Source organism: Oncorhynchus clarkii, chromosome 12, assembly GCF_045791955.1.
Source record: "Oncorhynchus clarkii lewisi isolate Uvic-CL-2024 chromosome 12, UVic_Ocla_1.0, whole genome shotgun sequence".
Lineage (NCBI taxonomy): Eukaryota > Metazoa > Chordata > Actinopteri > Salmoniformes > Salmonidae > Oncorhynchus > Oncorhynchus clarkii.
Genome location: NC_092158.1, coordinates 71,097,077 through 71,121,196, shown reverse-complemented (window position 1 = coordinate 71,121,196; position 24,120 = coordinate 71,097,077). Strand labels below are relative to the sequence as shown.

At 46.9% G+C, this 24,120-nt stretch overlaps 1 protein-coding gene and 1 non-coding gene across 3 annotated transcripts in view; one reads left to right on the top strand and one right to left on the bottom strand.

Moving 5' to 3' along the window:
- The window catches only part of LOC139421183 (inactive phospholipase C-like protein 2), an 87,570-nt gene extending 71,621 nt beyond the window's left edge, over positions 1-15,949 (top strand). Inside the window, exons 5-6 of one of the 2 annotated variants that reach the window (XR_011635597.1) lie at positions 7,566-7,764; positions 13,659-14,243. Coding sequence is in view for 1 of the 2 variants with exons in the window: in XM_071171805.1 (XP_071027906.1) it covers positions 7,566-7,675; positions 13,659-14,078 (530 nt within the window). In the remaining variant the exon portion in view is untranslated. Of the gene's footprint in view, positions 1-7,565; positions 7,765-13,658 lie in introns of both variants that reach the window. The other variant, XM_071171805.1, reaches the window with a different exon arrangement.
- On the bottom strand, positions 9,911-9,963 carry LOC139423277 (U7 small nuclear RNA). Its single transcript, XR_011635828.1, has one exon. It is a non-coding gene; the product is annotated as a U7 small nuclear RNA (small nuclear RNA).
- Positions 15,950-24,120: the final 8,171 nt, after the last annotated feature.

Here is a 24,120-nt window from a genome sequence, read left to right as displayed (position 1 = left end):
GGGGGCTGTTTTGGTATTGCTTGGCCAGACGGAACAAAATGGAATGGAAAAAGGAGCGAAAGAGCTACAAACACAGGAAGCTGAAGCGGCTTTATGTTCCAGTGACACACATGGCTGGGCTCTCAGCAGCCCCACGGAGACACGACATGTGGGTTTGTGCCCATAGGCGACGTTGTTGCCGGTGATGTCTGGTGAGGACCTGCCTTACAACGTCGCCTACAAGCCCTCAGTCCAGCCTCTCTCAGCCTATTGCGAACAGTCTGAGCACTGATGGAGGGATTGTGCGTTCCTGGTGTAACTCGGGCTGTTGTTGTTGCCATCCTGTACCTGTCCCGCAGGTGGGATGTTCGGCTGTACCGATCCTGTGCAGGTGTTGTTACACGTGGTCTGCCACTGAGAGGATCAGCTGTCCGTCCTGTCTCCCTGTAGCGCTGTCTAAGGCGTCTCACAGTACGGACATTGCAATTTATTGTCCTGGCTACATCTGCAGTCCTCATGCCTCCTTGCAGCATGCCTAAGGCACGTTCACGCAGATGAGCAGGGACCCTGGGCATCTTTCTTTAGGTGTTTTTCAGAGTCAGTAGATAGGCCTCTTTAGTGTCCTAAGTTTTCATAACTGTGACCTTAATTGCCTACCGTCTGTAAGCCGTTAATGTCTTAACGACCGTTCCACGGTGCATGTTCATTAATTGTTGATGGTTCATTGAACAAGCATGGGAAACCGTGTTTAAATCCATTATAATGAAGATCTGTGAGGTTATTTGGATTTTTACCAATTATCTTTGAAAGACAGGGTCCCGAAAAAGGGCTGTTTCTTTTTTTGCTGAGTTTATATGTGGCAGAGAAAACGACACTCTGTTTGAATGCCTACTCTCTCTGTCCTCCTTCCTCCACCCCCTCTCTGTGATCATTATGCCCAGCCATTATTGCTTCTAATCAATTTAATTTGGGAAGTAGCGCTGATGTGGAGCGAGAGAGAGAGAGAGAGAGAGAGAGAGAGAGAGAGAGAGAGAGAGAGAGAGAGAGAGAGAGAGAGAGAGAGAAAACAAGATGTCCCCGCTAACTCCTCTCTGCATGCAGAGGTGCCTGCCTGATGAGCCCCCAGGGCTCACCACAACACAGACCGCACCAATGATCGACCACACAGGCATCTGTGACATACGTTCTGGTGCACAGATCTGTGGCTGTGTGCACAAGTGACTGCATGAATGTGTGTGGACGTGCATACATGTTGCTTTTCATAACATACACATCATGTATATACCCCTAGAACTGCTTATTCAAATCCTGCGATCATGTTTAAGAGAACCACGGAGTTCATATCACCAGTTTTAATGGGCTTTTCCAGCCCTGGCACCAGAGGGACAGCAGCAGTAGACTGGCGTTAGCTAGCGTGGGTATAGGGCAGGAGTACTGATGGAGGGAGGAGGAGGTAGGAGGCACAGGCTGCATGGACATGGCTATGTTTATTTATTGATATGCCTTCCTCCCCTCCCCCTCTCTGTCCCTTGGTGAGATTCTCCGCCTCCTCTGGCTGTGTTGGTATGGTTAGCAGCCTCTCACCATGGATCCCAGTACCTTGGAAATGCAGGGGATAAAGAGATCCCTGTCTTTTCATAGTCAATGCCGCTGTTCTGGACAGAGAGAATCCCATTCTCTGCGGTGTCCTGGGATGAAATCCGGCTTTGGCTGATCCCTCCCTCGCAGCACACCACTCGTAATAAATAAATGAAGCTCGGCTCGGAGCCTCTCTTTTTTGATTTCTGTTACTCTCTCGTGGTTCTGCCCTTTTCTCCATTCTGTTTATTTCTCTCGTTAGCCCTGTTTTGTCACTCCTCTTTTGCTCTATTTTACTACTCTTATCTCTCCCCCTGTTTCTCTCCCCGCCTTGGGCAGCAGGTAGCCCAGTGCTTAAAGTGTTGGGCCAGTAACCGAAAGGTAGCTGGATCAAATCCCCAAGCTAACAAGGTAAAAATCTGTCAGTCTGCCCCTGAGCAAGGCAGTTAACCCACTGTTCCACGGGCGCCAAAGACGTGGAGGTTATGGTAGCCCCCCCGGGGGCACCTCTCTGATTCAGAGGGGTTGAGTTAAATGCGGAAGACACATTTCAGTTGAATGATTTAAACTGCATTCAACCCCCTTTCCCTATGTGTATATGGAGCATAGGTGTGTGTAGGTGCATGCAGAGAGAGGATAGCGGGAACATCTTCTCGTGTGTCTCTCTCTGAGCACGTCCCAGCACTGACATGCCCGTCTCTCTCTCACTCTCTCTCTCTCTCTCCACACGAGAAGCAAAGCGTGAGACTCCGCCGTGATAGAGTAGAGTATGCCCTAGGGGTGCATTACTTGAAGTGACAGTTAAAAATGACAAGTGTGCCACCGGAGGGGAACAGGACAATTGGGTAATGAAATGGTCTGAGAGGCTGTGTGCCACAAGGTTCCTCAAGCTGAGGGATGGGCCCGGAGAAAAATGTAAACACTCTTAAAGTCATAGACAGAGCTATGGATGCAAGGACTGACCATCCAATATGTATATAAAAAATAGATGTTTAAGCATGTTTTGAGGCTATGCAGAGTTTGTTTACATGTATAATGTTTACAAACATTGATAAAACAAACTTATATTTTGGGTTCTGATTGGACTTGACAATTGAACTAAGCTCATTTCTATGTTATATTCTTCAAGAATGAACGGGTACATATATAAATATATATAAATTCATAAATCCAAAAATGGATGTAGCAACTGCAGATCTCCCCTTTTATAAGAACTGAGTCTGACACCTTTACTTTTGGTTTTGTTGTGAATATATAGGAGATAAATGAATGGGTTGAGGTCCAGGATATGATATCTCACTGATTAATTTCACTGACAGCTCGTGGAAACACGGTACAAAAATATTAAACCATCAAGTAAATGGGTACAGAACAGCTTAATATAACAACAGTGATTATTATCACTTTGAAAGAACGGGCAGTAGAGTAAGCCAGGCGAGAGAGAGATGGGCAGATAAGTGGATGGATGGATGAGAGGAGAGCGTGTCAGAAGGCTGGGCACAGAGAGAGAGATGGGCAGATGAGTGGATGGATGGATGAGAGGAGAGCGTGTCAGAAGGCTGGGCACAGAGAGAGAGATGGGCACATGAGTGGATGGATGGATGAGAGGAGAGCGTGTCAGAAGGCTGGGCACAGAGAGAGAGATGGGCAGATGAGTGGATGGATGGATGAGAGGAGAGCGTGTCAGAAGGCTGGGCACAGAGAGAGAGATGGGCAGATGAGTGGATGGATGGATGAGAGGAGAGCGTGTCAGAAGGCTGGGCACAGAGAGAGAAAGAGAGAAATGACCTCTGGCTGGAAACGTATTGTTGTTCACCGTTATTATTGTTGTTGTTCGTATCACGCCCAGGTGCTATTTATAACCCCTGGATGCCCCAGTTACACTACTGCTCAGAAGCAGCTCACTAATCATATCTTTCTCTCTTTCCCTCTCTTGTTATGTTCTCCATGGCCTCTCGGGCTAGGGTGATTCTCAGCCACTGAACTGTGGTGGTGTGTGTGGTTTTATGGGCGTGTGCCTGTCAAGGGGGGGCTCTGCAGGAGGAATGGAGAAATGGGTGTGCCAATGTGTGCCATGGGGAACCGGAATGGTGATGGCATACTTTGTTGAGGGGACTTTTTAAGTGGAGCACACAACATGAAGGGTAGGGACATGTCTTTGTAGTGGGAAGTTGCTCTGTATTTAGACTTTATCCTCAAACTCTGAAAAAGTGTCCAGGGAAGCAGATGTACTCAGCATTACAGTAGCTGTGTAATGTAGAAGTCAGTGTCAATCCAGTGGTAGATGATCTGGACAGTGGACAGATTTACAGCAGTACAGTACAGGCCATGGTACCATCCAGGGTGGTGATGGTACAGTACACCCTACAAGCCATGGGACTGTCCAGGGTGGTGATGGTACAGTACACCCTACAAGCCATGGGACTGTCCAGGGTGGTGATGGTATAGTACACCCTACAGGCCATGGGGCTGTCCAGGGTGGTGATGGTATAGTACACCCTACAGGCCATGGGACCGTCCGGGGTGGTGATATAGTACACCCTACAGGCCATGGGACCGTCCGGGGTGGTGATGGTATAGTACACCCTACAGGCCATGGGGCCATCTGGGGTGGTATTGGTACAGTACACCCTACAGGCCATGGGACCGTCCGGGGTGATGATATAGTACACCCTACAGGCCATGGGACCGTCCGGGGTGGTGATGGTACAGTACACCCTACAGGCCAAGTTGCCATCTGGGGTGGTGATGGTACAGTACACCCTACAGGCCATGGGGCCATCTGGGGTGGTGATGGTAGAGTACACCCTACAGGCCATGGGACTGTCCGGGGTGGTGATGGTATAGTACACCCTACAGGCCATGGGGCCATCCGGGGTGGTGATGGTACAGTACACCCTACAGGCCATGGGACCGTCCGGGGTGGTGATGGTATAGTACACCCTACATGCCATGGGGCCATCTGGGGTGGTATTGGTACAGTACACCCTACAGGCCATGGGGCCATCTGGGGTTGTGATGGTACAGTACACCCTACAGGCCATGGGACTGTCCGGGGTGGTGATGGTACAGTACACCCTACAGGCCATGGGACCGTCCGGGGTGGGGATGGTACAGTACACCCTACAGGCCATGGGGCCATCTGGGGTGGTGATGGTACAGTACACCCTACAGGCCATGGGACCATCTGGGATGGTGATGGTATAGTACACCCTACAGGCCATGGGGCCATCTGGGGTGGTGAGGGTATAGTACACCCTACAGGCCATGGGACCGTCCGGGGTGGTGATGGTATAGTACACCCTACAGGCCATGGGGCCATCTGGGGTGGTATTGGTACAGTACACCCTACAGGCCATGGGACCGTCCGGGGTGATGATATAGTACACCCTACAGGCCATGGGACCGTCCGGGGTGGTGATGGTACAGTACACCCTACAGGCCAAGTTGCCATCTGGGGTGGTGATGGTACAGTACACCCTACAGGCCATGGGGCCATCTGGGGTGGTGATGGTAGAGTACACCCTACAGGCCATGGGACTGTCCGGGGTGGTGATGGTATAGTACACCCTACAGGCCATGGGGCCATCCGGGGTGGTGATGGTACAGTACACCCTACAGGCCATGGGACCGTCCGGGGTGGTGATGGTATAGTACACCCTACATGCCATGGGGCCATCTGGGGTGGTATTGGTACAGTACACCCTACAGGCCATGGGGCCATCTGGGGTTGTGATGGTACAGTACACCCTACAGGCCATGGGACCGTCCGGGGTGGTGATGGTACAGTACACCCTACAGGCCATGGGGCCATCTGGGGTGGTGATGGTACAGTACACCCTACAGGCCATGGGACCATCTGGGGTGGTGATGGTATAGTACACCCTACAGGCCATGGGGCCATCTGGGGTGGTGAGGGTATAGTACACCCTACAGGCCATGGGACCGTCCGGGGTGGTGATGGTATAGTACACCCTACAGGCCATGGGGCCATCTGGGGTGGTGAGGGTATAGTACACCCTACAGGCCATGGGACCGTCCGGGTGGTGATGGTACAGTACACCCTACAGGCCATGGGGCCATCTGGGGTGGTGAGGGTATAGTACACCCTACAGGCCATGGGGCCATCTGGGGTGGTGATGGTACAGTACACCCTACAGGCCATGGGACCATCTGGGGTGGTGATGGTATAGTACACCCTACAGGCCATGGGGCCATCTGGGGTGGTGAGGGTATAGTACACCCTACAGGCCATGGGACCGTCCGGAGTGGTGATGGTATAGTACACCCTACAGGCCATGGGGCCATCTGGGGTGGTGAGGGTATAGTACACCCTACAGGCCATGGGACCGTCCGGGTGGTGATGGTACAGTACACCCTACAGGCCATGGGGCCATCTGGGGTGGTGAGGGTATAGTACACCCTACAGGCCATGGGACCGTCCGGGGTGGTGATGGTATAGTACACCCTACAGGCCATGGGGCCATCTGGGGTGGTGAGGGTATAGTACACCCTACAGGCCATGGGACCGTCCGGGTGGTGATGGTACAGTACACCCTACAGGCCATGGGGCCATCTGGGGTGGTGAGGGTATAGTACACCCTACAGGCCATGGGGCCATCTGGGGTGGTGATGGTACAGTACACCCTACAGGCCATGGGACCATCTGGGGTGGTGATGGTATAGTACACCCTACAGGCCATGGGGCCATCTGGGGTGGTGAGGGTATAGTACACCCTACAGGCCATGGGACCGTCCGGAGTGGTGATGGTATAGTACACCCTACAGGCCATGGGGCCATCTGGGGTGGTGAGGGTATAGTACACCCTACAGGCCATGGGACCGTCCGGGTGGTGATGGTACAGTACACCCTACAGGCCATGGGGCCATCTGGGGTGGTGAGGGTATAGTACACCCTACAGGCCATGGGACCGTCCGGGGTGGTGATGGTATAGTACACCCTACAGGCCATGGGGCCATCTGGGGTGGTGAGGGTATAGTACACCCTACAGGCCATGGGACCGTCCGGGTGGTGATGGTACAGTACACCCTACAGGCCATGGGGCCATCTGGGGTGGTGAGGGTATAGTACACCCTACAGGCCATGGGGCTGTCCGGGGTGGTGAGGGTATAGTACACCCTACAGGCCACGGGACCGTCCGGGGTGGTGATGGTACTGTACACCCTACAGGCCATGGGGCCATCTGGGGTGGTGATGGTATAGTACACCCTACAGGCCATGGGGCCATCTGGGGTGGTGAGGGTATAGTACACCCTACAGGCCATGGGACCGTCCGGGGTGGTGATGGTATAGTACACCCTACAGGCCATGGGGCCATCTGGGGTGGTGAGGGTATAGTACACCCTACAGGCCATGGGACCGTCCGGGGTGGTGATGGTACAGTACACCCTACAGGCCATGGGGCCATCTGGGGTGGTGAGGGTATAGTACACCCTACAGGCCATGGGGCCATCTGGGGTGGTGAGGGTATAGTACACCCTACAGGCCATGGGACCGTCCGGGGTGGTGATGGTACTGTACACCCTACAGGCCATGGGGCCATCTGGGGTGGTGATGGTACAGTACACCCTACAGGCCATGGGACCGTCCGGGGTGGTGATGGTATAGTACACCCTACAGGCCATGGGGCCATCTGGGGTGGTGATGGTATAGTACACCCTACAGGCCATGGGGCCATCTGGGGTGGTGATGGTATAGTACACCCTACAGGCCATGGGACCATCCGGGGTGGTGATGGTATAGTACACCCTACAGGCCATGGGGCCATCTGGGGTGGTGATGGTATAGTACACCCTACAGGCCATGGGACCGTCCGGGGTGGTGTGTTACAGAAAGCCCTGCAGCTGAAGATGAATAACATTGTTTTATTGTCCAAATGCACACACGGTCCAATGGAAATTCAACTTCCGCTTTATGCTAACCCCTCTGACCTTGGCTGCCTGTACCCTATGAACAGTCCATTCACCTCTTGTGTTTGTTTATCCAGGACTGGACTTCCATGTGGACCTTCACAGGATCGGGGCGAAGGAGGGCCTGAAGGGCCGGAAGCTACAGAAAGCCATGGAGAGCTACGCCTGGAACATCACCGTCCTCAAGGTATGAGTACAGTACATTCATCCATCCTAAAACACAGGAAGCTACAGAAAGCCATGGAGAGCTACGCCTGGAACATCACCGTCCTCAAGGTATGAGTACAGTACATCCATCCATCCTAAAACACAGGAAACTCTTTGACAAGATACTGTACTATTAAAGACTAATGGATAGTGTACTGTATCGTGTACATCCACACACTTTGTCAACATAACACTAGCAATGTATGGCTAGTGCATCATTCGTTAGAAATACTGCCTCGGTCTGCATAAGTTCACAAGGTTATTGCTTTGCAACAACTTTCAGTAATTTACAGTGATGTTGCTGCTGTACTCTCCCAGGAGATTACATCAATTTGGCTAATTGGCACCTCCCTTCTTTGTAATCCTTAAATATCTTAATTAAATGGTGCAGCTCTGGCCTACAGCTGTATCTGTGGGCTCAGCAGTAATTAACATGATAACACATCCCACATGAAAAAAATACTATAGTATACTATTTACATTTTACATTTTAGGGGGGGGGGGGGTCTTAGGAGAGGAGGAGGATTATTTAAGATACTGTTTGAAGAGGTAAGGTTTCAGATGTTTTCAGAAGATAGGCAGGGACTCTGCTGTCCTAGCTTCAGTGGGAAGCTGGTTCCACCATTGCAGTGCCAGGACAGAGAAGAGCTTTGATTGGGCTGAGCGGGAGCTGCCCTCCTAGGGGTGGGAGGGACAAGAGACCAGAAGTGGCAGTATGGAGGACTTGGGTTGGGGTGTAGGGTTTGAGCATAGCCTGAAGTTAGGGAGTTGCAGTTCCTCTTGCTGTTCCTTAGGTAAGCACCATGGTCTTGCAGTGGAAGTGAGCTTCAACTGGAAGCCAGTGGAGTGTGCGGAGAAGCGGGCTGACATGAGAGAACTTGGGAAGGTTGAAACAGGTGGGCTGCAGTGTTCTGGATAAGTTGCAGGGGTTTGATGGCACAAGCGGGGAGCCCAGCCAACGGTGAGTTGCAGTAGTCCAGAAGAGAGAGGACAAGTGCCTGGATTAGGAACTGCGCTGCTTCCTGTGCTTCGTGCTCTACGGATGTTGTAGAGAATGAACCTGCAGGAACGAGTCACTGCTTTGATGTTTGCAGAGAACAACAGGTTGTGGTCCAGGGTCACGCCAAGGTTCTTTGCACTCTGGGAGGGCGACACTGTGGAGTTGTCAACCGTGATGGAGAGGTCTTTGAGCGGGCAGGCCTTCCCCGGGAGGAAGATCAGCTCCGTCTTGTTGAGGTTGAGGCTGAGGTGGTGGGCCCACATCCAAGTTGAGATATCTGCCAAGCACGCAGAGATGTGTGTCGCCACCTGGGTGTCAGTAGGGGGGATGGAGAAAAGTAGTTGAGTGTCATCCGCATAGCAATGATAGGAGAGACCATGTGAGGATATGACGGAGCTGAGCGATTTGGTATATAGAGAGAAGAGGAGAGGGCCTAGAACTGAGCCCCGAGGGACACCAGTAGTGAGAATACGTTGGACAGACACAGATCCTCTCCATGTCACCTGGTAGGAGCGGCCTGCAAGGTAGGATTCAATCCAAGAGTGGGCAGAGCCTGAGACGCCCAGCCCTGAGAGGGTGGGATAATTCACATGTCGAATGCAGCGGATAGATGTAGGAGGATGAGAACAGAGAGAGTCAGCTTTGGAAGTGCAAAAAGTCTCCATGACACAATGAAGAGCGGTCTCGGTTGAGTGACCCATCTTGAAGCCTGACTGGTTAGGGTCAAGAAGGTCGTTCTGAGAGAGATAACGAGAAAGTTGATCAGAGACAACACGCTCAAGTGTTTTGGAAAGAAAATAAAGAAGGGATGCAGGTCTATAGGTTTTGATGCCAGATGAGTTTAGTGCTGGTTTCTTGAGGAGGCTAGCGACCCGGGCCATTTTGAAGTCAGAGGGGACACAGCCAGTGGTCAGGGATGAGTTGATGAGGAATGGGAGAAGGTCTCCAGAGATGGTCTGGCGAAGGGAGGAGGGGATGGGGTCGAGTATACACTGTAGTATACTGTAGTATTTACAGTTAACTATAGTATAAATACTGTAGTAAAAGAAACCTGTAGTATATCCTATCTTAATTCATGTAGTGTTTTTGCGGATGTTAGTATACTGGAGTGTTTTTGTGGACTGTAGTAAACTGTAGTATTTACTGTAGTATTTTTGCTGACATTACTGTAGTATTTACCATAGTGTTTCTGTTTTGTTATCTTTGACATAGATGTGGTGCTTTCTCCTTCAGAAAACCTACTGGAGAAATACTAAAAGAGCACATTTTTCAGAACCTGTAGGTAGGACTGGGGTCTGAACAGATAGTTCAAAGCCTCTGCTCTATTCTATAACCTGTAGGTAGGTAGGACTGGGGTCTGAACAGATAGTTCAAAGCCTCTGCTCTATTCTATAACCTGTAGGTAGGTAGGACTGGGGTCTGAACAGATAGTTCAAAGCCTCTGCTCTATTCTATAACCTGTAGGTAGGTAGGACTGGGGTCTGAACAGATAGTTCAAAGCCTCTGCTCTATTCTATAACCTGTGGAGAACACAATATATGGTCAATACTTGGCATGTAGGATTCTCACTTATGGATGGTGTAAATTGCGATATAGGAGAAGGGAATGGGTAGGGTATATGTAAATGAAATACTGTAGTATTTACCACAGTTAAAAAAGTATAGTGTTTTTGCTGACTGTACTGTTTTTGCAGACATTACTGTAGTATTTACTACAGTGCTTTTTTTGCATATATAATACTGTAGTATTTACTACAGTATTCTACAGTATACTAGTATACTACACATGATCGAGGGATACTACAGTGTGTAGTATAGTATTCTACAGTATACTATGTTTTACTATAGAATTCTATAGTAAATACTGAAATATTCTGTACTAAACTGTAGTATTTTTTCATGTTGGATGATACCATCCCACACCATTGGTTAGCCAACATGCACAGTAGGCTCCACAGCAGCACTGATAAAGCACGAAGCCTCGCCACCGTCTCGCCAAGGCACAAATAAGGACATAGAGGGAATGTGTGATGTGTGTTTTCGATCTCATCTGGATGTAATTATTCAGGATTGAGTGAAGTGTTTAGCCTGGTTTGGGGCTCTGCCGGGCTGGCAGCCGGAGAGAGAGGGAGGATGTGACCAGGGATACATTAATTCCCCAGGACCTTTTTATCAGGGAGAACTCTGGGCTGCATCAAATAGGACCAGAAACGACGTTAAAGAACATATGAAACGGGATAGAAGCGAGAATGGAAATAGAACACTCAAAGGTAGTGTCAGCCACTAGACAAGGTTAAGAGTAGTTCTAGATGCACCTTCAAAAAGTCTGTTTCTCAACCTATTTTATTTGGACTCGTTGTTCTTCGGCAGCATATGTGGCTGGCAGTCTTACCTTAATTAAGCTTTAATTCACTCTATAGAACTGAAGGACTTAAGCACTTAAGAAGCCTAACGTGGACACCCAAAACCTAATGCCTTGCCCCCTCCATCCCTCCACGCATCATCCTTCTCTCTCCTTCCTCCTTCCTCGTGTCTGTACGGTGAGTTGTGGGTACAGGCTGCATGTCCATATCTGCATAGCACAGCAGACACGGGCACATTAACAGCTAATCTCCCTCTCTTTATGGTGGTGAACATTTGGTATGAGGCAGTGTGGTCTGTGTGTCCAGGCAGGCAGTCACCTCTCAATTCAGCCCAACTCACTGGTTCCAATTCAGCTCAACTCACTGGTTCCAATTCAGCCCAACTCACTGGTTCCAATTCAGCCCAACTCACTGCTTCCAATTCAGCCCAACTCACTGGTTCCACATTTCTTTTATAGACACTTAAGAAGCTGCAAAGACACTATGGGATTGTAGAGACCACTACCTACCCCCCAGCAACACCAGCTAGTCTGATTCTCTAGATACAGTATTGTTCTTGACGCATAGTAACTTAGAAGTCAATGATTAAAGGACTGTCCACGTTGAAGCTCCTCCTGTCACCAGTCTCTTCTCTTTGCTTAGGGCTCTCTCCACAGCTAACCTATAGTTTCACTAAGTCCTCTGACCCATATGTTCAGATCTGGAGGCAAATTGGAGGTTGCGATAAACCTTCCCAAAAATAAACAATTATAGTATCAGGTTAATGGACTGTGTTAAGGACGAGGAAGGAACAACTGTGATTGGTTCGGAGTTCTACAGTTGGAGATGTGTGATTGGTGGTTCTGTGTGCTGTGGAGCCTCAGCCTTGGCTAACCCCCAGTGAAACGCTGTGCAGGCCAGGCCAGCTGCGGGGGTGAGTGGACCCGTAGCCATGGTTGAGCTCAGCCCATTGTGATTTGGTTCCGGTACCACCAGCCAAGTCCCTTACTGGAACAGCAGCACCAGCTTTGTGACTCACACAGGAACATTACATCATTTCTCAAACATCTGATTTATTCATGCTGTTGGAGTGGATTGTGTTCTGAGGCCCTTCATGTAGAAGACTTGTCGCTAAGCATTACCCTCATGTGAGAGGGGAACAAGAGGCATTTTATCTAGGGTTGTACCCTCAACCCCCCTGAACTACACGCCACTCTAACCTGTCTGCCCAGTGGCAATGGGAATAGACTGTAGTACAGACCGACAGACAAACAGACAGACACCCCCAGTACAGACAGGACATGTTCCCTGGTCCCCGCCTCAAACAGCATCGCCCCACAGGGATGCCTCTCAGGATCCCTTAGCTCGCTAACTGCTGACGACGGCAGGGTGGAATATGTGAGTATGGTGATGAGACTCAGAGAGCTTCAGAGACAACCAGAGTCAGAGAATAGGGGACGGTTGCTGTTGAGGTGGGCTGTGAAGGGATGTGGTGGGTGGGATGGAGAAAGAGACATACTGGGATCGTGATAGTGGTAAGGATGTAGAGAGAAGACAAGGAAGAGAAGAGGGGAGTGTTAAGTGTTTAGAGTGAGGGTCTGTGTTTTTTCTTTAGGGACACAGGTTTTGAAGGGGCTGGTTTTGTTTTGTTGTTGAGGATGAAGCCCCAGGAACCCCTTTCTACGTCTTTCCAGTCTGAATGTCTACGGAGATGAATCCAGGCCCACGACATTACAGAATAGAGCCAGCAGGGCTGCAGTAGCCCATTCTTTCACTCAGAAACCAAGGCAGCCACGGAAACTGCCCTGATTGACTTTACAACGCCATAAAGCGGGATGCCTGCCCTGACCACTTCCTCCCCATCTGGCCCGGTTTCATCTCTGGCGTGTTCCTAAATGAAGAGGACGATGACGATGGTGTGGGATCACTTATCAACAGATTACTTTTGAAGGGGCTCTGAGGAACCGCAGAGAATTCCTCCAACCACACTGCAGAATGGATGTAGGCTGCCATCTGCTGGCTAAAATAATGTAGTGCATTAAATTGTATTTGTCACATGCTTTGTAAACAACAAGTGTAGACTAACAGTGAAATACTTACTTATGGATCCTTTTTCAAAAATGAGTTAAAGATTTTAAAAAAAACTGAAATTGTGACACGAGGAATAAATACACAGTTAATAACGTATAACAATGACTAGTTAAAATAACAAGGCTATATACAGGGAGTACCAGTACTGAGTCGATGTGCAGGGGAACGAGGTAATTGAGGTAGCTATATACATATATGTAGGGTTAAAGTGACTAGGCAGCAGTAGTAGCAGCAGTGGGTATCCATTTGATTGGCTATTTAGCAGTCTTGTTTAGCAGTCTTGTTTAGCAGTCTTATGGCTTGGGGGTAGAAGCTACTTAGGGTCCTGTTGGTTCTAGACTTGGTGCACTGGTACCGCTTGCCGTGCGGTAGCAGAGAGAACTATCTATGGCTTGGGTGGCTGGAGTCTGCAAAATGTTTGGGCCTTCCTCTGACAACGCCTGATATAGAGGGCATTACTAAAACACATGAGTGACAGCATTCTCTCTCTCTTTCTCATTTGTCTCTCTCTTTCTTGTCTCTCTCTGTCAGGGTCAGGCGGACCTCCTGAAGCACGCTAAGAGTGAGGCTTTGGACACTCTGCGTCAGATCCACTGTGCCACCCAGTCCTGTGGCCTGAACAAGAACGGAGCTACCTCACCTCAGCTCCAACACTATCCACTGCAAGCGCAAGCACAGTCCCAGACCCAACCCCAACCCCAACCCCAACCCCAGGCCCAGCCTCTGTCCCAACACCTGGCTGAACCCCAGCCCGAGACCCAACCACAGCTCCAGGCCCAACCACAGCTCCAGGCCCAACCACAGCTCCAGGCCCAGCTCCATACTCAACACCATCCCCTGACTCAGCGCCTGTCTCTGCCTCCCCTCCCACCACAGCCCCCACAGTATAGGGCAGCAGGCTCTCACGATGCCATCTCTGAGAACGAGACGGCCAGCGATGGTTCCTGCTGACCAGTTGCCTGTACCCGCAGTGGAGTCCACCCAAAGAGAGACAGGGAGAGGAGAATAGAAAGAGAGAGTGGGCTTGAGAAGCAGAGAGGAGAAGAGCAAAGAACATGGATGGTTCCTTTAACACCCCCGAAGATGGACAGGCAGAGTGAGATAGAAAGGAAAAAAGAGGAGAGGGAAAAGGAGAGAATGAAGGAGATGGAGAAGGAGAGAATGAAGGAGATGGAGAAGGAAAAAGAGCAGGAAAGGGAGAGGGGGAGAGATGGTGAGAGGGAAAGAGCAGAAGAGAAACAGCAAATAGAGCAAGGGACGGGGAAGAAAACTCACCGTAAAAGACAAGAGACACAAGTTTGAAAATGTATTGTTTTAGAGACAAAGAAGAAATGTCTCTATCAGCTCTCTCTCCTGTCCTATTTATCTCTCTTGGATTCGAAAGGGCGAATAACACCCATATTAGCGAGTTCAGTCAGTCTCTCAGTCAGTCAATCGTTGAGTCAGTCAGTCTGTCAGGAGAGTCTTGCTGTCTTCCTCTGGGCAGTGCCAGCACTGCTGGCCCTGCGGGTACAGGCACCTTACAATGGCATTTCATACCGCACAAGTTCGCCTTTGGATTCCCCTAGGATACCCATAGCATGTCCAGGACCCTTTCCTTCTCTATCTTCTCCCTTATGTTTACTCCATATACCTGTAGATCTGCCCTTCCATGCGTCATCCTGAGCTTCAACCCTTTTGCCCTTCTCGCCGAGGAGGAGGCTGCCGTTTTAAATGCACAACGTGGAGCAGCTCACACGGACTCTGAGCTCTGTAGGGATCCTAGCTAGAGGACCATTACTGCACAAACAAACCTGCGAGCTGTCTGGGAGAGAGACGGTAAAGGACTGCAGTTCTACTAGAATAGAGCTCACCAGCCTGTTTTAACTGGAGCAGTCTGTTGACCCCGTCTGCGCTGAAGAGACTAAAGGACTCTATAGGTCAAAGATCACAAGAGAAACATTGACCTGGGGCAGATTCCCGCTGTCAATCAAACACACACGTAACCTAAAAGAGAAACTATGAATCTATATAGATGTGTACTGTATGTATGTACAAGTAATGAAAAGACCCTTTACATTTATCTCTGATAATTCTCCCCGAAACAAAATATCCCATTGATATGATTGTTATAATTGATGTTAGTTATATTCGTATTACAATTATTTTATATACAGTACATTGCTTCTACATATACAGTGACTTGATACCTGTTGTTCTGTGCTGCAGATCAAGACAGGTGGTGTGGAATGTTGGGTGTAGGGGTTAGAGGTCAGGGTGGGTTTGAGTTGGGGGTCATCATTCCAAAAAATTGGGTCAAACAATAACCTGACTTGTGTTTCACTGCAAAGTGGTGTGGTTCTGTATGAGCTCCTTAAAACGGCCCATTAAAACTGGATTCATTGTTTGTCCTGCCTCCTATTCTTCAATTCTTCCACTTTGTCATTGTCTTTATGCTGGCAGCCCACCTGACATGAACATGTAGGCTTCCTTCTGCAGGACAAGAATGGGGAATATATTGTATAAAGCAATTCTGTGGCAACTCCAGAAGGTGGTGACAAATAGTAGGTAAAAGGTTACGAGAGACCGTGTCTGTGAGGGAAATGGGCATGAGGGATTCACCCTTCTGCTAAAGTCAGGTACTATACCTCATCTCTGTACCCCACACATACAGTGCCTTGCAAAAGTATTCAGTGTTTTTCCTGTTTTGTTGCATTATAACCTGTAATTTAAATTGATATTTATTTGGATTTCATGTAATGGACGTACACAAAATATTCCAAATTGGTGAAGTGAAATGAAGAAGAAAAAACATGTTTTAAAAAATTCTAAAAAATATAAAACTGAAAAGTGGTGGGTGCATATGTATTCACCCCCTCTGCTATGAAGTCCCTAAATAAGATCTGGTGCAATCAATTGCCTTCAGAAGTCACATATTTAGTTAAATAAAGTCCAGCTGTGTACAATCTAAGTGTCACACGATCTCAGTATATATACAGTTGAAGTCAGAAGTTTACATACACTTAGGTTGGAGTCATTAATACTCGTTTTTCAACCACTCCACAAATTTCTTGTTAACAAACTATAGTTTTGGTAAGTCGGTTAGGACATCTACTTTGTGCATGACACAAGTCATTTTTCCAACAATTGTTTACAGACAGATTATTTCACTTATAGTTCACTGTATTACAATTCAAGTGGGTCAGAAGTTTACATACACTAAGTTGACTGTGCCTTTAAACAGCTTGGAAAATTCCAGAAAATTATGTCATGGCTTTAGAAACTTCTGATAGGCTAATTGACATAATTTGAGTCAATTGGAGATGTACCTAAGGATGTATTTCAAGGCCTAGCTTCAAACTCAGTGCCTTTTTGCTTGACATCATGGGAAAATCAAAAGAAATCAGCCAAGACCTCAGAAAAAGAATTGTAGACCTCCACAAGTCTGGTTCATCCTTGGGAGCAATTTCCAAATGCCTGAAGGTACCACGTTCATCTGTACAAACTATAATACGCAAGTATAAAAACCATGGGACCATGCAACCATCATACTGCTCAGGAAGGAGACGCGTTCTGTCTCCTAGAGATGAACGTACTTTGGTGCGAAAAGTGCAAATCAATCCCAGAACAACAGCAAAGGACCTTGTGAAGATGCTGGTGGAAACAGGTACAAAAGTATCTATATCCACAGTAAAATGAGTCCTACATCGACATAACCTGAAAGGCCACTCAGCAAGGAAGAAGCCACTGCTCCAAAACCGCCATAAAAAAGCCAGACTACAGTTTGCAACTGCATATGGCGACAAAGATCGTACTTTTTGGAGAGATGTCCTCTGGTCTGATGAAACAAAAATATAACTGTTTGACCATAATGATCATCGTTATGTTTGGAGGAAAAGGGGGGAGGCTTGCAAGCCGAAGAACACCATCCCAACCGTGAAGCACGGGGCTGGCAGCATCATGTTGTGGGGATGCTTTGCTTCAATAGGGACTGGTACACTTCACAAAATAGATGGCATCATGAGGGGGGAAAATTGTGTGGATATATTGAAGCAACATCTCACGACATCAGTCAGGAAGTTAAAGCTTGGTTGCAAATGGGTCTTCCAAATAGACAATAACCCAAAGCATACTTCTAAAGTTGTGGCAAAATGGCTTAAGGACAACAATGTCAAGGTATCGGAGTGGCCATCACAAAGCCCTGACCTCAACCCTATAGAAAATTTGTGGGCAGAACTGAAAAAGTATGTGCGAGCAAAAGAGGCCTAGAAACCTGACTCAGCTACACCAGCTCTGTCAGGAGGATTGGGCCAAAATTCACCCAACTCATTGTGGGAAGCTTGTGGAAGGCTACCCGAAACGTTTGACCCAAGTTAAACAATTTAAAGGCAATGCTAACAAATACTAATTGAGTGTATGTAAACTTCTGACCAACTGGGAATGTGATGAAAGAAATAAAAGCTGAAATAAATCATTCTCTCTACTATTATTCTGACATTTCACATTCTTAAAATAAAGTGGTGATCCTAACTGACCTAAGACAGGGAATGTTTACTAGGATTAAATGTCAGGAATTGTGAAATACTGAGTTTAAATGTATTTGGCTAAGGTGTATGTAAACTTCCGACTTCAACTGTACACCTGTTCTGAAAGGCCCCAGAGTCTGCAACACCACCAAGCAATTGACACCATGAAGACCAAGGAGCTCTCCAAACAGGTCAGGGACAAAATTGTGTAGAAGTACAGATCAGGGTTGAGTTATAAAAAATATCAGAAACTTTTAACATCCCACGGAGCACCATTAAATCCATTGTTTTAAAAAATGGAAAGAATATGGCACCACAACAAACCTGCCAAGAGAGGACCGCCCACCAAATCTCACGGACCAGGCAAGGAGAGCATTAATCCGAGAGGCAACTAACTTACAAGCATTTCGCTAGACTCGCATTAACATCTGCTAACCATGTGTATGTGACAAATAAAATTTGATTTGATTTGAAGAGACCAAAAATAACCCTGAAGGAGCTGCAAAGCTCCACAGCGGAGATTGGAGTATCTGTCCATAGGACCACTTTAAGCCGTACACTCCACAGAGCTGGGCTTTACGGAAGAGTGGACAGAAAAAAAGTCATTGCTTCACATTTCCACAAACTTCAAAGTGCTTGCTTCAGGGCCTGAGTCACAGGCAGTTAGATTTGGATATGTCATTTTAGGTGAAAATTGAAAAAAATAGGTAAAATAAAAAAATAAGCAAACAAGTTTGGTGTTCGCCAAAAGGCATGTGGGAGAGTCCCCAAACATACGGAAGAAAGTACTCTGGTCAGGTGAGACTAAAATTGAGCTTTTTGGTCATCAAGGAAAACGCTATGTCTGGCACAAACCACACCTGTGAATGTGTGTACATGCATATGGCCGGTGTTCTGCATATGGACGGTGTTCTGCATATGGCCGGTGTTCTGCATATGGCCGGTGTTCTGCATATGGACGGTGTTCTGCATATGGCCGGTGTTCTGCATATGGACGGTGTTCTGCATATGGCCGGTGTTCTGCATATGGACGGTGTTCTGCATATGGACGGTGTTCTGCATATGGCCGGTGTTCTGCATATGGACGGTGTTCTGCATATGGACGGTGTTCTGCATATGGACGGTGTTCTGCATATGGACGGTGTTCTGCATATGGATGGTGTTCTGCATATGGACGGTGTTCTGCATATGGCCGGTGTTCTGCGGCAACATTTAAAAATGTTGCTGTACATTGATGTCTAGAAAATGAGGCTACAGAAAATGTGGACTTGTGTAAAGCCTCGCCGCTACACTCAAGAATGTGAGTGGGTCTGCAGTGACGTCTAAAATGCTTTGAATTAATCAGCACCTTGAAGAGTGCTGTTCGTTTCACCACCATAGATAGTAGGATACTTGGGTGTTTACTCTGTCTGCTGCGCTGCTACCTTGTGTTTGAGACTTTTTTTCTCTATGTGTTCCGGTAACTCAGAGCCCCCCCGGATAACCCCACCTCAATCTCACTATGTGTTCCGCGACCTCCAGATTTACAAATTAAGCACTGCCCAACGCTCTAACCCCTAGGCTACCTGCCGCTCTATAGGGAAAGGGAAAGGGGAACAAGGTGCCTCTGTCACCAATGATCAATAGCTAGAGGGATAACATCACCAAGAACAGTGTTTGAAACAACAAACACACTGTTCTAGGTGTGTCAGTTTTCCCGGAGCGACACATGTCATATTTAATACAATAAAGAGAATGATCATTAGCCCTCATTAGGACTGTTAGATGACCCTCTAATTACAGACCATTTCAGTCAGTCAGCTTCTAAAGGTTATCAGGGATGGTTCTTTGTGTTCCCTCATACCTTTGATGAGAACATGTCTATTGCTGCAGCTAATTAACCATGTCTCCGTCACCACTAATCACAGCGCTATGTCCTAACGAAGCTCACCGCCACCCTGACATAATAGCATTCCACTACTTTATTCAAAACCCGGGAAATATCCTAGAGATGGTCTGTGGCAGGATCAGAGTCATTAAGGACTTCTGATAGACTCATCAAATGAGCAAACGAGTCAAACGTTACAACAGAAAATGAGCACTGATGGACAGTCTATTTGTTGATGTCCCTGTCGACTGGACTAAAGATATCTTAATGACGTCTCTGGAGGGTGTAAATGAGACGACATAGGGCCTTATAAAAGGAGACTGGCTTCAGAGAGAGGTGAGAGTAGAAGTGGACCCCACAGCCTTTGGCAGAACATGGGTTTCAACACAAAGCATCTTACTACAGCACCAGGGATGGACACAGCATGCTCAACCACCAAGGTAGGATCGACGATGTAACACAGCTTTTATTACACATGTTTTTACTGTGGAATAATTTCAGCTGCCATTATGGTCCTCAGACAAAGGTCATGTAGGCACAAAAGGGGATGTTCAGAAAAGTACATCAGGTATTGTTTTTTTGGATGCTTTTAAATATGAATGGTAATGCTCGCTAATGCTCCCCAATTTGCATGGAGTGTTTCTAGAATGGAGATGGCACACCACTATTTGCACTTAGCGTGTCAGTCACTGCCCTGATATTTTCATGGGTTTGAATCCCTTTCAGTCTATTGAATAGGGTTTTTGGTAATGGGTGAAAGGGTATTAAGCAATATCATAATCTTTCAAAAATAGCAAGACCTTGTCTGAAGAAAACATGCAAAAACTGATAGTTGTTAGCAGACATGACTAAAAGCTTTCTAAAATTGTCCTCAATTAATATTTCTGAGTACATTTTAGCCTTCATTTTCTCTATTAACCATGAAGTTATGTTAACATAGGCCTATGCACCTATCTCTCTCTTTCTCTCTTTCTCTTTCTCTTTCTCTCTTTCTCTTTCTCTCTCTCTCTCTCTCTCTCTCTCTCTCTCTCTCTCTCTCTCTCTCTCTCTCTCTCTCTCTCGCTCTCTCTGTCTCACTCTCTCATGAAGTTCTAACACTGAAATACTGTATCTGCTTTTACTGACAGAAACTCAAGGTTCTCATCTTGTTGCTACTCGTCTCTCATCTGGCCTGTGACGCTCAGGGGGTTGCCAACTGTTGCAAACAGAAATCCCACTCCTGCCGTCTTTACATCCTGCTCTGTCGCTCAGGTAATGGGATGGGGACAAGGGGACCCCTCACTGATGACGCAGCCGCTGGAATCATCACACTCGGTAAACGGAAAGAAACTGATGATCGTCGCTTCCAGAACCGGTTGAATCAGCTACTCCACGGGTCACGGAACCAAGCGGCGGGAATCTTGACGATGGGGAAGAGGACCGAAGACACAGCAGAACCGTTCATGTGCTTGTTTCCCCTTTTAGAGCCGGCCCCCACTACCACGGCCCAGTTGGTTTTACAACTACCATTCAAGTGATTGTTCTGGAAAACATCAATATTGACGCATCATTTTTGAGGGACTGCGTCAAACATGGACTAATGAAAAATATATGAAAACATGGGTTTTGGGTAAAATATTCCTTTAAGATTGAATTTGTTTGTGGAGTAGGTGTTAGTAATTCTGGTAGTAATGTTGTAAATATTGTATATGATCTCACTGGTGTAATAAAATGTGATAATGGTCACGTGTAGCACCGTTGTATTTGCTTCCCTTCTGTCTCTTTGTATTTTAGGTGATGGAAAAGTAAATATGAAGAAAGTGACTGTCTTGAGGGTTGAGTCATCTAGTTGTGTCTATGTTATGGCATCACAACACTGGCATCACTATAGCCAATAGCCCCAACCAGCCCAAATCATCAACCCCTCAATCAGCCAGAATGTTCCAGAAATGTACTTTAACCAGAAAGACCTTATTTTCTGTGAAAGCTGGAGGTTTGCTGTATTTTCCATCTCTCTTTCATTCTAACCTGCCCTGCCTCTCCAAACTGACTCCATGATTCTTCCTCTTTCACAACTTTTCTCATGGGGGCAGCATGGAGCTGCTTCAAGGCTCAAGTCTGAATGGATCTCTGTGTTACTCAGAGGCCACATATATATATAGCCAAAGATCGAGGTCAAGACCCACTGTATTTCTCCATCATTGCATTACATTCTCTTGCCACATTTTTTGTACCGATCTTCTCACCTTGTAGCTTCTTTTTAAATTTTTGTACTTTATATATAGGTAATAACTGAAAAACATCATTTCAACCATTGTTAAGTAAGTAAAGTCTCAGGCTATTCCGCAGTCTTGTTTGTGTGTTCTTCATGCGTACAGTACTTCCATCCACTCACCTGGTCACAAACACACCAACAATTCACCATGCCATATTGACAGAAATTCACCAACACGCGCTCACCGTGCCATGTTTTCTCTCGGTTACGTGTCAGATCGCCTGGTTGTTGTATAGAGGAGGTGCTAATTTGAACAGGTGATTAAGAGAGAGAGGGAGTCTGTCTGGGATACAGTTCTATATTCATTTACTCATGCAGTACCAAGCTACCCAGCTAGCACATTTGGTTCCTTCTATATTGTGGGAATGTACGTTTATGGTTTTCCATTGGTTCTGGGAACGAAGCCATAATTTTCCTGATTGTTAAAACTGAACGTTTTTTTCGGGTTCTGGGAACGTACATTTTTAGGTTTTCCTGGGAGGTTTTATTAACATTCTGAGAATTAAATGTAAAGATTTATTTTGAGTTTTTTTTTGTATAACTTCCTCAACTTTCACTGACTGTTTCAATAAGACTTTTAATAACACTGATAGCTTAGGTTCGTTGTTTTGAACTCCAAGCACAGATAGGACATATGGAAATTAATTTGCTTAGCATTAATCATGCAAACACATTTCTTTTTTATTGTGACACGGCATCAGTGGGATTTGAACCTATGAGCTTCTATCCAGGACGGAGCTAGCATGCCATGTTTTTTCCAGTCATACAAAGCTGTTCATTGTAGTCTATTCAAACAGATTGCATTTCAAAGGAAACAAGCACTCCTTAAGATCAGGTGTGGCCAATTAGTGGTCGCAGCCAACACACCTGAAAACACTTAACAAGATAGAGGATAGAGAGACCCCTTGTTGACCCTGAGAACATAATGTATATGTTTTAAAAAGCATTCTTAAAACATTCTTTGAACATAACTAATGTTTTCTTGTGGTTTTTATGGAAAGTCTTCTTAATGTTCTGAGAACATGACTTGAAATAGAACCATGAGAAAACCTACAAATAACGTTATGCTGAAGTACTGAAATTCCCGCTGAATAACATTGTTTCTCAACCTTCTCTGAACTATTTGAGAACATTCCCAATGCCAAACCAATTGGAGAACATTTCTAGAACATTACCAAAAGTTAAATTAAATGTAACCAGGTTTGAACTTTTAGGAAACGTTCTGTTAAAGTAATGAAATTGTTTTTTTGTCAACTTCCTTAAATGTGCTGAGAATGTTCCAAGGCCAAGCAACTATCCTGAACCATTCCCAGAACAATGTGGGAAGGTTGTATGCAAAATAACCAGAGAACAACTATGCTCTCACCAAGCTCTAAGAAACATGGTTCTCTGAACATTATGTGCTAGCTGGCTAAGATGCTTATAAGACCTTAGAGGCTTTTGATGATGTATGTGTTTATGTATATACATGTGAATCTTGTTCCTTATATATTATAACGCTGTGTGCGTGCGTGTGTGCCTACATGCGTGCGTGTACAATTTGCCTCCCTGTGCATGTTAACAGGTATATATGGTTATTCTCATCCCTATTTCCTAGTAAGGATACAGGATCAGAAGTGGATGATGGCAGTGGTGTGTACAGCAGAAAAAGAGGGAGGAGAGAGGCAGAATGAAAGAGAAAGCCAGATGAGATTCATTGGTCTACTGACTGCCAGTGTTTCTGTTAGAGGGGGTGCAACAAGAGAGAGTGTCTATTAGTGTGTGAAGGAGAAAGATGACGAGAGGACAGAGTAAGCTAAGGTATAGAGCCTGAAGGCGTGCGCAAGGAGAACAGAGAAATGTATTGTTAATAAACAGTGAGAAGTGGAGAGTAGCAGGGGGTTCTCGCTTTCGAGGAAAGAGAGAGAGACAAAAGAGAAAGAGGAAAGGGAGGTAGAGGGAGGGAGAGAGAAAGAAACAGAAACAGGAAGAGAGTGGTGAGAGAGCGATAGAGAATGGCAGAGACTGATAGAGAGGGAGAGAGAACTGACTCAGATAACGGAAGTGGCGTGCGCATCCTGCTCTCCTGCTGGGGCTAGATGAGACTTCAGACTGATCTGTGAGGTGAGAAGAACCGAGAGATACACTACATAACTTGATGACTCTAAGCTGACAGTGAGTTACAACACCTTAGCTTGATCCACGGTGAGAGGAATAACTACCCACACTACAGAGAAGGAAGGAGCTAGAGAGAGAGATTATCCGCCTACTTCGGATAAAGAATAGGAAAGGTGGAAGAAAGAAGGCTATAAACCTGAGACTGAGGTAAATGCCACTGATGCCCAGCTGACCTGTAGCTGAGTGCTGAGGCAGGAACAAGGAGAAGCA